Source organism: Podarcis bocagei, assembly GCF_964188305.1.
Source record: "Podarcis bocagei genome assembly, chromosome: 1".
Taxonomy (NCBI): Eukaryota; Metazoa; Chordata; class Lepidosauria; order Squamata; family Lacertidae; genus Podarcis; species Podarcis bocagei.
In genome coordinates, this window is record NC_138125.1 from 45,768,262 (window position 1) to 45,782,534 (window position 14,273).

Sequence of the window (14,273 nt, forward strand, 5' to 3'; positions counted from 1 at the left end):
TGGCTCCATTATTATCAGATAATGGAGGTTTACAAACAAGACAGGAAAATTGGCTTCCAGGTGGAGAAATCAAAATTAGAAACTGAATTGTTAGAACCCAATACCAAGAATTTATCAAGAATGTATAATTTGCTGCTGAAATGGAATACACAAGATGAAACAGTTAAATCGGCCATGATCAAGTGGGCACAGGACATTGGGCATAACATTATGTTTGCTGACTGGGAATGGTTGTGGAACACCGGTATAAAATTTACAGCATGTAATGCCTTAAAGGAAAATATTATGAAAATGATCTACAGGTGGTACATGACCCCAGTCAAGCTAGCAAAAATCTATCATTTGCCTGACAATAAGCGTTGGAAGTGTAAAGAAACTGAAGGTACTTTTTATCACCTTTGGTGGACGTGCCCGAAGATTAAGGCGTTCTGGGAAATGATATATAATGAAATGAAAAAGGTACTTAAATGTACTTTCTCTAAGAAACCAGAGGCCTTTCTCTTGGGCATTGTTGGCCAACTGGTGTCAAAGAAAGACAGAATTTTCTTTATGTATGCTACGACAGCAGCAAGAATACTCATCGCAAAGTATTGGAAAACACAAGATCTACCCACCGTGGAAGAATGGCAGATGAAAGTGATGGACTATATGACACTGGCTGAGATGACTGGCAGAATCCGTGATCAGAGGAGAGAGACGGTGGAAGAGGACTGGAAGAAATTTAAAATTTACCTTAAGAACTATTATAAAATTGATGAATGCTAAAATGCCGAGGTGTTTGAGAGAAAAAGGGATACAGTGACATAAGATTAGGCTAAAGAAAGAACTAAGAGGACATATATTTGATAAAATTGCTTAGAAGCTGCTGAAGTAATCTAGTAAATTGGGATGCAGAAAGGGGAGGTATGGGGGAGTCCGAGAAATGAGGGTTATGGAAAAAAGGTTATGAAACTATACATGTTTGTTTGTCTTTTTATTTGTTTGTATTGTTTAAAAAATGCTGTAAAACCAATAAAAAATTTATAAAAAAAAAAGAGATGCCAAAGGAAAATGTGAAACAACCCAGCCACGTGACAGAGTTCACTGGGAGTTTTGCTGGAGCACATACATATTACGCCTTTATCTGTTACATTGCCAAGAACACTTCAGCATGTGAAAAACACCATACAGCTTGCTATAGAGAATTTGAAAATGAATACACATTTTGCAATATTGCTTAGCAAAATATTTCTGGTAGCTTAATTGTTATGAAAGATTATGTATCTTTTGTATTTTGTGATATTTCAATTATTTTGTTACTATTGGTGTATATATTTTATGTAAACATTGTTGAGGCTTGCATGACATAAAGCAGTGTATATGAACGAAGAACATTCAATGCTTCATTTATTTAATTGCCTCCAATGAGGCACCTTTATTTCTATATTTATACCACACCTCTCCTGTTCAAGCTAGTGAACATTATTTATGCTCTTCCCATTTTATCCTCACAACAGTCTAACTTTGAGGAAGGTTAGAATGAGTGACAGTGACTGGCCAAAGGACACCAGCGAGCTTCATGGCCGGGTGGAGCCAATAACTGATTTAAAATAAAATCAAAACAAAAAATACAATCAGAACAATTATATATGAAAACCATTTAAAAAACCACACACCCACACACATACATAATCTAAAGCAACAATAACAACACATGTATGAAACCAATTCAAATCCAATAGAGATGTGCCTACTGGATTACTGGGCCACATGCAACATGCAAACTCCGTTTTTTTTGGCAGTCCCAAGGAGGCTAGGAAACAGGAAGTGGCTCCTGAGTCCCTCATGCCTCCTTCACACATGTCCCTCAGCATGTCCTGTGTGGGGAAACTAGTCGCGCTGCCCTAAATCTGGCACTGGCTTGCAACCATCAGTGCCAGGGAGCAGAGGGCTAGGCAAGAGTTGCCCTCAGGTCCCTGGAGCAGTAGAGACCCAGCAGTGATGCTGCCACTGCTTTTGAGTTGGGGGTGCTCCTCATTGTCTCTGTTGTGCACGGGTCAAGGGGTTTGCTGGAGAACGGGGAGCAGTGAGGTAGGGAGCAGCAGCAGAGGTTTGAGGTGATCAGGGTAGGTAGATCTTGGCTGTGCAGAAAAACCTGCCTGGTGGGGGCAAAATTGGGCTTCTGATTTTAGATTTTTTTGGGGGGGATTTTTAAGATCCTCACCTCTAATGCCTCTCACATCAAAAGCACACATAAACACATACAGTGGTACCTCAGGTTACATAAGCTTCAGGTTACGTACGCTTCAGGTTACAGACTCCGCTAACCCAGAAATATTACCTCAGGTTAAGAACTTTGCTTCAGGATGAGAACAGAAATCGTGCTCCGGCGGCGCGGCAGCAGCAGGAGGCCCCATTAGCTAAAGTGGTGCTTCAGGTTAAGAACAGTTTCAGGTAAAGTACAGACCTCCGGAATGAATTAAGTACTTAACCTGAGGTACCACTGTATAGGTAAGGAAAAGGAAACTCACGGTGGACAGGGAAGGGTATATTCCAAACTGCAACAGTGTGGGGAGAGATGGGATGTGGTGACCATGGATTTGGGGTCACTTTGTCTGCATTCGGATCTCCCTGCTTGGGATTTCGGGGGTTGGATTCTCTCACACACCCCAAACTTGGGTTCTCCTGCATTTTCATGTAGTGCATCTATATCTATCTATCTATCTATCTATCTATCTATCTATCTATCTATCTATCTATCTAGGAACCACCCTGAGTTTGTGTATTCCATTTGTTTAATGAATAAATATATTGAATCTATTATTTGTTTAATTATATATATTTAAACATATTGTGTATATTAAATAATATTAACTACATTGCAAAACACTTTCATGAACATTATGGAAATTTAATTCAGTGTGTGGCCTGTGGGTTCTGTCTTGAAGAACTCTTGCAGCCCACTTGGTCTAAGGGGGTTGGACCGCCCTGACTTAGAGGGCTTGTTGAAAGAGGAAGGACTTGTGTTTCAGGAAATGTAAATTACTTCATCTGGCTTTATGGCACTGAAGTCTCTGTGTTTCAAGTATTCCACATGCTGGCAGCATACACTGTTCCTTCCTGCCCAAGGGCCATAGTAGGCGGAGTTCAGAGGCGACATATATGGAGCAGCAGCAACACCTTTGAAAGCAGTTTGCCTGTTAACCTGTTGTTAGGCATTGCTGATGACAGTGGCGCTACGACTTCCCAAGAATGGGGACCGCAGCCGAGAAGGTAAGGAAAATAACTTCTCACAATTTGTTTTATCTTTATATTTTGTTTTATCTGGGGAGTGGGGTGGGGGGGTGGGGGTGCACCCAGCTCCTCCCTGGATCTGAATAGTCTGAAAATGCCCATGTTCAAACAACTTTTGGAATGTATGTCTGATGTAGTAGCAGGCATGGTTTTGCTTCGGGGAGAGTTTTAATGAAGCAACTGGTTCCTGCTCTGTGAGATAAAGGTGTGCCTCTGCACCATTTGATTCTGAATGGTACAAGCATGGGATTTGATTTGAAATGAAAGGACCTGTTTAAAACTAATACACATTTATTAGATTTATTAACAATGGCAGCAGGGGGTTTATTAACAACATGTTGTTTTTAAAAAGTATATGAAAAGGAAGACAATTTGACAGTTCAGGAGCTACAGGAAAAATAAATAACAAAAAGTCTTGTGGCACCTTAAAGACAACCAAATTTTATGTCATAAGCTTTTGTCACTGGCTGTACTTTTGCATTTCAAGGCCATTTAGCTTTGACATTTCTCTCTCTCTGTCAGTCTTTCTCTACCCATTTAGAGAAGATATACAACTGGGGATCACGTGCTCATGTTCGGGATGTGCAGAACCTACTTGCGGAATTCTGTTGGCAGTTTAGTTTCTCAATTCTAGCAGGAATTATGGTTGCCAGTTTGACACATTTTGGATGCACACCATTTCATTCATTATCAAGACGAAAGATCTATCTAGTCCAGCATCTTGTAATCACAGTGGCAAGTCATACCCTAGATCTAAGGTCATATATCTTTATTTATTTTATTTATTAAATTTTTATAATGCCTTAGACCCGCAGATCTCAGAGTGGTCACAACATAAAATCACAATATAAAAACACAAAATACATAATGAAAACAAAAAGAACCCAATTAACACCCCCATCCTATCCATCCAGCCATCATACTATCATTTTATTTGTATGCTGGCTTTCTGTAGTTAAAACCACACTGATGGTGGCTGTTAACATGAAAAAGTTGCAAACATAGCAAAAGCAGTCAAACAGAAAATCAGGATATGAATTCAAAAGTAATACGGTTCCATCTTAATTAGCCTAAAAACAAATTATTTTAATGCTAGCACTAAGTGCACCAGGATGCTAATAAAATGGAAAATGGTGTAACTACCAGCAGCAAGACATGTCGGGAGCAGCCTGGGTGTTAATTGCTGTTTTGCAGATCAGAGATTAGGTACAGAAGATAACACTTGGGGAAGAGGTCAGGGAGGACACTGACAACGAAGAATGTGGATGAGATAGGAAGTATTTTTGAATCTTCTTTGAATCGATGCATACCTGCCCCATGCTCTGAATCCTCATGTGCACATGTGTCCTGCAAGTCATCACCATATAGAAAGACTTCCAAGAACATATGTGCTGAACAGAGAATACTGGCAGTACTGAGCACCCTTCTGGTTGGTGTGGGTATCTCTTGGATTCCAAACTCCCCTCCCATCCAGTTACGGGAATGTCAGGTCTGATCATTGGCAATGCTGAATGAGGGGGTCAATGTAATATAACAGGGATCGCCATGCACACAAGCCTGGATGTTGGGTCGTGTGCTTATTTCCACTGGGAACACTGTGTGTCGCAAGGTGTTTGTGTTGGAAGGAGGCTTCCTTACATCACCCTCGCTGGATCAGGCAAATGTGGATTAAAGGTGCTTATCAGAGTTACCTTGGCATCCTCAGTTGGGAGTCCTTTAAGGAACAAAAGAATAGGACATGCCATTGCAGCAATAATAACAGCAACAGCAACAACTCTTTAAAGCCCTAAAAGGCCTGGCCCAGTATACCAGTTTCCACTCCCATCGTTCAGCCCAGACACTGAGGTCCAGCTCCAAGGGCTTTCTGGCGGTTCCCTCACTGCAAGAAGTGAGGTTACAGGGAACCAGGCAAAGGGCCTTCTCGGTAGTGGTGCCCACCCTGTGGAACGCCCTCCCACCAGATGTGAAGGAAATAAACATCTATCTGAAGACATCTGAAGGCAGACCAGTTTAGGGAAATTTTTAATATTTGGTATTATATTTTTTTTTAGTATTCTGTTGGGAGCCGCCCAGAGTGGCTGGGGAAACCCAGCCAGATGGGTGGGGTATAAATAAATTATTATTATTATTATTATTATTATTATTATTATTATTATTATTATTATTATTATTATTTATTACTATTATTATTAGCAGTGTCAGCATTTGAGTCCCTGTGCTCTTCTTTTGAGACACAGCAGCTGGGTTTATAGCGTTGGAGCTACAGCACACTAATGAGTAGTTACCTAGAAAAGACTTCATTATCTATTTGGGTGTGTACAGATGTTCCTTTAAACACCTCCCCCCTTTCAGGTGAGCCCAACAGCTCTCTCCTTCGCACTGAATCCCACAAATAGACCCACCAGCAATTCAAAAACCCCACCCTACCCCTAATGCTTCAGGCAAACTGTTTCATGTTAATGCACTGCATGGATACTTTATAATGTTCATTTGTTGCTTGCTCATTTCTTGCAACCACGTTGCAAAACGGATTTGGGTGGGCAGAAGTGGGGAAAGCAGGCTTCGGATGCTGCAGTCACATGTGGACCAGCACTGCTGCTGTAAAGCTATCGGAAGTGATGTCCACAGAGCCTGGCCCTGGAGGAGGTGAGGTCCCATAAGCATATTTCCTGATCAAACGAACACACATTTGGATGCCCTTAATATCTGTGAATATCCCAGACAGAGTTGTTGTCCAAAGAGACATGGATTGCATTCAGGCCAAGCCCTTCCCCCGCATTAGTCATTTGCTGTAGGAACAGTGCCTTAATATATATTTTAAATATACGATTCGAGCCATTGGAGACATGGACGGAGTTAATTGCATGCTTGCTTGCTCCAAAGGGTTTATTAGCAACGCTTTCCCCCACTGCTCCTTGACCCAACGCACACCACGTTCAGCATTATGCCTTGTCACAAAGAAACGAGTGCCCAGTAGTCAGGGACACTTAAGCTTGCGTTTGCCAGTAACTGAAAGAAGTGTGGTTTTGTTGTTGAGAAAGTCGGTTACTAAAGCAGGCTTCCCTCTTTGCAAAGGAAGTGGGCACTTCGCCCTCTGTTTCCTGAAGCATATCTGCAAGAGGATCAACCCTGTACTTTTATGAGCAGAGGGTGCAGGATGCTGTGGCTCAGCACCCATTCAGAGTATGTACTAGGGAGGGAATAGTGACAGAAGCTATGTAGGAGCAGACTGGATAGCAGTGGGAGACAGGAAGAACTGGGAAGCAAATGCATCCGCAGGCCACACTCTCCCTTCTTTTAGCCACTGGGCGTGGGAAGGACATGAAAAAAAGAAAACACGTTAAGGAAAGAAACGTATTTTTGTGTTTTGATTTTGTTGCTGCAAACACATAGCTTAAGAGTTACATAACTGGGGTGACTAGAGCTTACTGTAAAACACATTTGCATAGTGCTGTTATTACCAAAGCTTAATTGTATAGCAAGAACACATGCAGACGGATGATGCCTCTAGACATCTTTGCTGCCAGAGTTTTCTGGCTTTTCAGAAAACACAGCTAATTTAAAACACGGTGTCTCACTTTGTGCCTCAGCAAACTTGGTAGTATGGTATTCCTGCTGCCAAGACCACCCTCCCTTGGGCAATGCTCAGGCAATTGTGTTTGGGTGGCATGGAAGGGCAGCAAATAGTTCCTTATATAATTAATTATTGTTTCATTTTTACTCACGAGAGATCATAGAATCATAGAGTTGGAAAAGACCACAAGGGCCATCGAGTCCAACCCCCTGCCAAGCAGGAAACACCATCAGAGCACTCCTGACATATGGTTGTCAAGCCTCTGCTTAAAGACCTCCAAAGTAGGAGACTCCACCACACTCCTTGGCAGCAAATTCCACTGTCGAACAGCTCTTACTGTCAGGAAGTTCTTCCTAATGTTTAGGTGGAATCTTCTTTCTTGTAGTTTGGATCCATTGCTCCGTGTCCGCTTCTCTGGAGCAGCAGAAAACAACCTTTCTCCCTCCTCTATGTGACATCCTTTTATATATTTGAACATGGCTATCATATCACCCCTTAACCTCCTCTTCTCCAGGCTAAACATGCCCAGCTCCCTTAGCCGTTCCTCATAAGGCATCATTTCCAGGCCTTTGACCATTTTGGTTGCCCTCCTCTGGACACGTTCCAGTTTGTCAGTGTCCTTCTTGAACTGTGGTGCCCAGAACTGGACACAGTACTCCAGGTGAGGTCTGACCAGAGCAGAATACAGTGGCACTATTACTTCCCTTGATCTAGATGCTATACTCCTATTGATGCAGCCCAGAATTGCATTGGCTTTTTTAGCTGCCGCGTCACACTGTTGGCTCATGTCAAGTTTGTGGTCAACCAAGACTCCTAGATCCTTTTCACATGTACTGCTCTCAAGCCAGGTGTCACCCATCTTGTATTTGTGCCTCTAATTTTTTTTGCCCAAGTGCAATACTTTACATTTCTCCCTGTTAAAATTCATCTTGTTTGTTTTTGCCCAGTTCTCTAATCTGTCAAGGTTGTTTTGAAGTGTGATCCTGACCTCTGGGGTGTTAGCCACCCCTCCCAGATTGGTGTCATCTGCAAATTTGATCAGGATGCCCTTGAGTCCATCATCCAAGTCGTTGATAAAGATGTTGAATAAGACCGGGCCCAAGACAGAACCCTGTGGCACCCCACTAGTCACTCTTCTCCAGGATGAAGAGGAACCATTGATGAGCACCCTTTGGGTTCGGTCAGTCAGCCAGTTACAAATCCACTGAGTGGTAGCATAGTTAAGACCGCATTTTACCAGCTTCTTTACAAGAATATCATGGGGCACCTTGTCAAATGCCTTGCTGAAATCAAGGTAGACTACCAGGCTTGTAATTCTGTCAAAAAACGAGATCAGGTTAGTCTGACACGACTTATTTTTCAGAAATCCATGCTGACTATTGGTGATCACAGCATTCCTTTCTGGGTGCTCACAGACTGTTTGCTTAATGATCTGCTCCAGAATCTTCCCTGGTATTGATGTCAGACTGACTGGGCGGTAATTATTTGGGTCCTCTCTTTCCCCCTTTTTGAAAATAGGGACAACATTTGCCCTCCTCCAGTCTGCCGGGACTTCGCCTGTTCTCCAGGAATTCTCAAAGATGACTGCCAGTGGTTCTGAGATCACATCTGCCAGTTCTTTTAATACTCTTGGATGCAGTTCATCTGGCCCTGGAGACTTGAATACAGTGGTGCCTTGCAAGACGAAATTAATTCGTTCCGCGAGTTTTTTCGTCTAGCGAATTTTTCGTCTTGCGAAGCACGGTGTCGGAAAAGTTTTGGAAAAGCTTCAAAAATCGCCAAAAACCTCAAAAAAGGCTACCACACCGCGTTCTATGAGTTGCTCCTCGAAGTCAAGTCGCAACTGTATTAACGGTGTTAAGAAAAAGGAAACAAACTTGCAAAAAACGCAAGATGTTTTCGTCTTGCGAAGCAAGCCCATAGGGAAATTCGTCTTGCGAAGCAGCTCAAAAACCGCAAAACCCTTTCGTCTAGCGAGTTTTTCATCTTGCGAGGCATTCGTCTTGCGGGGCACCACTGTACATCTAAACTAGCCAAGTATTCTTGTACTATCTCCTTAGTTATTCTGGGCTGTGTTTCCTCTGCTGAATCATTTGCTCCAAATTCTTCAGGTCGGGCATTGTTTTCTTTATCGGAGAAGACTGAGGCAAAGAAGGCATTGAGGAGTTCAGCCCTTTCTGTGTCCCCTGTTTGCATTTCACCATCTTCTCCTCTGAGTGACCCCACTGTTTCTTTGTTCTTCCTTTTGCTATGAACATACCCATAAAAGCCTTTTTTGTTGCTTTTAACCTCTCTAGCAAGCCTGAGTTCATTCTGTACTTTAGCTTTTCTGATTTTGTGTCTACACGTGCTGGCTATTTGTTTGAATTCCTCGTTGGTGGTTTCCCCCCTTTTCCATTTTTTGTACACATCCTTTTTTAATCTTAACTCAGTTAAAAGTTCTTTAGATAGCCACCCTGGCTTCTTTAGGCACCTTCCATGTTTCCGTCTCATTGGTATTGCCTGAAGTTGTGCTTTTACTATCTCCCTCTTAACAAACTCCCAGCCATCATGAACTCCCTTTCCTTTTAGTATTACTGTCCATGGGATCTCACCCAGCACTTCCCTAAGTTTTATGAAGTCGGCTTTCTTAAAGTCAAGAAATTGAGTCCTAGTATGCTTGGCTGCTCCTTTCCGCTGTATAGTAAACTTCAGAAGAGCATGATAACTCGCGCCTAATGATCCCTCCACTTCTACCCCACTAACCAGATGCACCTGTAGGATTTTCTGCCTCAGGTCCCCAAAGAACTTGGGTGCTATGTACCTTGGCTTGTGTGTGTAGAGGGGAGGGGCAGACAGGGAGCCAGTTAACCCTTTGCTTTGGGCTGCAAAATGTTTTGCCAGCCCCGGCTCCTGTTCAGGGTGCCAGCTAGCCAACCAGCCTCTTCCAGGGATATTTCTTTCCAACCCCCCCCCCCCGCTTCTTTCTGTTTTCTCCGCCAAAGTCAGCCAGCATTTTTGGCCACTTAACATGCTCAGTCCTTCTGGCCTGTTTTTGAGTGCCCCATTTTATTTATTTTTTCTCCCCCCAAGGCTGCCAGTTCCTCTCTCTTGTGCATGGATAGTGGCATCTGGAACAGCTTGCTCAGTGGTGCTGGAGCTGCAGCAATATAAGCTCCTGATTACCGTGTGTGTCTCTGTGTGTGTGTGTGTACCTGTGTTGAGGGTGGCAGTGACAGGGAGGTTGGGCTTGTGTGGGTATACTAACAGGACCACTGTGCAGAGTCTGCACCCCCCAACCTCACTGCTGCTTTGATCTTTCTTCATGTAATGTTGTTATGGACCATGTTGAGGGCTTGTAGAATATTCATTTCATGACGATGATGAAAATTGTTGTTAGCAGTAAGCCCAAGCTTGTTCAGAAAGCTCCTGGCTTGGTTGAAATTGCTTATTCCTGATCAATTGCTAAATAATAGCTATGGTGTAGTGCAGGCATCCCCAATCTCGGCCCTCTAGCTGTTTTGGGACTACAATTCCATCATCCCTGACCACTGGTCCTGTTAGCTAGGGTTGATGGGAGCTATAGTCCCAAAACAGCTGGAGGGCTGAGTTTGGGGATGCCTAGTGTAGAGTGCCAGATTAGGACCTGGGAGACCAGGGTTCAATCCCCACTTGGCCATGAAGCTCCCTGGGTGAGCTTGGGCCGTTCATTGGCTCCCAGACTAACCCATCTCACAGGGGTGTTGTGTGGATTAAAAGAGGACAGAGGGGTGTAAAGAACCATGTGCACCATCCTGAGCTTTTGGAGGAAAAGTTGGGATATAAATGCAGTTAACAAAAAAATGGCTGTTCCACAAAATAGTCTATAACAAGATTCTACTCATCAATTTACTATGTATTCAAACTAGCCCCCAGTTATCAGAAGCAGAATAAAATGTGTTTATTAGACAATGGCAATCCTCTCTTGCATCATCAGCGTAGCTGCTCTTTTAGCATAGATATCTGTATATCTGGAACCTGACTTTTTTAGAATCTTGGTCCTTCAAAAAGAATTTGCTCATTCATGAATATTAGAAAAAGTACCTGCAGCCAGAAGAAAGGATTAGTAATTTGGGTTTTTTTTTTAACTGCCAAGTTGTCTCATTTCCTGTTTCAGAGATCTGTGCCAGAGACTAAAAAAATACATTGGTAAATGGGAACAACCTGAAGCTTCAAAAAGTAGCCTTCCATAGTGAAAACACTTCTATAGCATATTGGGGGTGGGGGAGGAAGGGTGTTCATGTTTAAAAATGAACTTGGACCCCTTCAATACCAGTACTTATTGCCCCTGCTGTTTCAACTCCTCCAGAACCCTAAAACTAAGCACAATAATCTAGTTGTGCTGACTGTCATTCAAGTCTAGAAAAACAGTCATAATGAATAAAGTGCACTGCTTAGCTGAGGCACTGAATATTTTTACGGTATATTGATGCAAATGGTAGACATTTTAAAAATGAGGTTGGTTTTAAACATTAAAATCAATGGGCATTAATAGGCTTTAACTTTGCCAAAAGAGACTCAACATTTTTTAATTGGATTCTGCACATCCTACTGGTTCTTAGTGCTGTTTACAGTATTAAAATGCAACTTTGCCTTTTTAGTGTGTAAGGAAGTTGCCCAGTTGCCCAGTGGTGGGATGCATGATTTGTATGTAAAAGGCCCCAGGTTCAGTTACTGGCATTGCCAATTAAATGGTTAGGTAGCAGATGATGTGGAAGTCTTCTGCAGGAGGCTCTGAAGAATTGCTGCTTGACAGAGTGGACAAGGCTGGGGTCAAAAGACCAATGATCAGACATAGGAAATCAGACAGCAGCTGTAATATTACCAATAGTAATAAGAGTAAAGTCCAATAACCAGAATTCTGGATGAAGAAGGCGGTGAAGTAGACTAGAGATCAGTTAATAATCAGTTCATAAGAACTCGCCATTATGCTATTAATTATTGGAGGCAAGAAATAAGACACAAGTCTGGGAAGAGAAATCTTGAGAGCTTCAGAATGTGGAAAGATGTGCCATGTTTGCTAAGAGGGAACTTGAAATGAGGTTTCCTAAGATTGCTCAACAGACAGCATGTATAAGGAAGTGAGGGTAGCAGCAGAGTATATGCAAATGAAAACATGCAAGAAATAGAAGCATGTAGATGACTGTGCAAAGTAATAACATAATTGCCTGGAACAGCTCATTAGAGTTATAAATGGTGATTAAATGAGGGCAAGTAACTAGTGTGGTGTGATCAACTGAAATTCTTCAGACTAAGAACCAGACCCTGCCGTGAAGCCTTATATAAGCACTATGTATATATCTAACTTCAAGACGTCACAAGTAAGCCTCTTTCCCATCAGATCGAGCCTTTTTGTGCTTTGTGTTTCCAATAATTCTGCTTTTGTCTGAATTTTGGAATTGACATCAAAATCTTGACTTTGAAATGCTGAAGGGCTCTTAAAATGTAACTCACCTTTCGGATAAATTTCAAAACAATAAGATGAAGACTTAAATGTTGCCATTTTGACTCCAGCGTTCATAATTTGAATAGCTGGGAACCATTTCAAATAAAATAATGGAATGCTGATTTTTTTTAATGAATCAGAACTATGTTTTGTGGCAGCAGATTCCATAGCCTAAATGTGTGTTGTTGGAAGAAGTGCTTCCCTTTGACTCTCATTGGATTGTCCTGGGGTTCTGAAACAGGATACTCTCATAGAAAAGCTAGAGAAATTTCTGTATGAAGAAAAATTGGGAGGTCAAAGGGTATTTCAGTTAAAGACAATGTGAACTATTCCATTCAATTGCTTAGGTGTTTGCAAGGAATCAACTCAAGATCTAAAGCTAGGCATATCAGGCCCTGCCAACCCAGCACCAACATAATACCCATAGAGTGAGGGATCTACTTTGTTTTTCTTTCTACCAACCAGAGAGTCAGATTCATAAGACATACAGTTAGAATCAGAGTGCAGGGTGCCTCTGAGCAGATTTTGAGCCTATCAATGTGAATCGAGTTCACATTCCTTCCACCCCCCAAAAATCCACTCTGGATTAGAAAGAAAGCTTCATTGCAGCAGCAAAATTTAGGTGGAAAGTGCTTTATTGTTGCTGTTGTAAAAGAATTGAGAGTCAAAAACCATTGTCAAACTACTATAAACCACCAAGAGACCGCCCAGTAGATCTTGGCCTACCTTCTTCCTATCCCTGCTCTAGAAACTGGGACTGGCTAAATTCCACTTCGGCTAAATTCTGGATCCTGAACTGAATTAGACTGATTCAGGGCTTGTCTTACACTTCTATTTGTCCTGTGTCTAGAAAGCATGTGTCTGAGCAGTTGTCCCTTTGCCCCACTCCTTTCCCAGTGAAAACCCACTCTTTAGTGCTAAATCAGAGCAAAAGTCAACCCAGAGAATTTGAATTGCAATTTTGCTCTAACTGAGCACTAGTGAGTGGTTTTCCCTGGGCGAAAGCAGCTGGACAAGAGGAAGTGTGGAGGAGCCTTCACTTCAACCCATGATTTTGCTGTAAATTGCCACTGATATGGCTTGGGTCATCTCAGTTCTGAATTGTCTCAAATTAGCTCTGCCTAGATCCAATATCTGAGTTTCACCATTATGAATGCCAATGAAATCTAGGGATTTCTTGCATAACTCCAACTCTCTTTCAACTTTATCCTGAAGAAGATATTGCAGCACTTTTTGCCCATGGACATGATTGAACTTAAAGAAGGAACACAAACAGATTGTTCTTGGAGTATGCTTTTCTCTCGCCCACCCACCACCTCTTAAAGTAATGTGTTTGTAATTACACAACTGCAATTACATGTAAATGAAGCCATGCAGCAGAGCCACAATTCATAATTTCTTTTTAATGAAATCTCATCCAGAAACACTGGTCAGACTGTCTGTCATCTTTGTATTGCACAAACTGTTTATTTGGAAGATGTGTGTGGGCAGGTTGATGTCAGAAGGTATGAAGGCCACAGACAGTCTGGAACCAGGCTGTCTGGATAAGAACATAAGAATAATCCTGCTGGATCTGGCCAGTAGCCCATCTAGTCCACCATCCTGTAGGCTATATCTATTTGGTCCGTAAACTACCATATAGCGCATGTTGTTGTTGTTGTTTAGTCGTTTAGTCGTGTCCGACTCTTCGTGACCCCATGGACCAAAGCACGCCAGTCACTTCTGTCTTCCACTGCCTCATGCTGGTAGCTTCGAGAACACTATCCAACCATCTCGTCCTCTGTCGTCCCCTTCTCCTTGTGCCCTCCATCTTTCCCAACATCAGGGTCTTTTCCAGGGAGTCTTCTCTTCTCATGAGGTGGCCAAAGTATTGGAGCCTCAGCTTCAGGATCTGTCCTTCCAGTGAGCACTTAGGGCTGATTTCCTTCAGAATGGATAGGTTTGATCTTCTTACAGTCCATG

General features: G+C 42.4%; 2 protein-coding genes across 2 annotated transcripts in view; one reads left to right on the plus strand and one right to left on the minus strand.

Moving 5' to 3' along the window:
* SPTBN5 (spectrin beta, non-erythrocytic 5) overlaps window positions 1-14,273 on the minus strand; it is a 397,537-nt gene that overhangs the window by 243,274 nt on the left and 139,990 nt on the right. The gene's annotated exons all lie outside the window — the stretch shown is intronic.
* Window positions 3,097-14,273, plus strand: part of LOC308596036 (cytosolic phospholipase A2 beta-like) — a 43,347-nt gene continuing 32,170 nt past the window's right edge. The window contains exon 1 of the mRNA XM_081210820.1: window positions 3,097-3,252. Coding sequence (XP_081066946.1) covers window positions 3,232-3,252 — 21 coding nt within the window. The 5' untranslated portion in view covers window positions 3,097-3,231. The remainder of the gene's footprint in view (window positions 3,253-14,273) is intronic.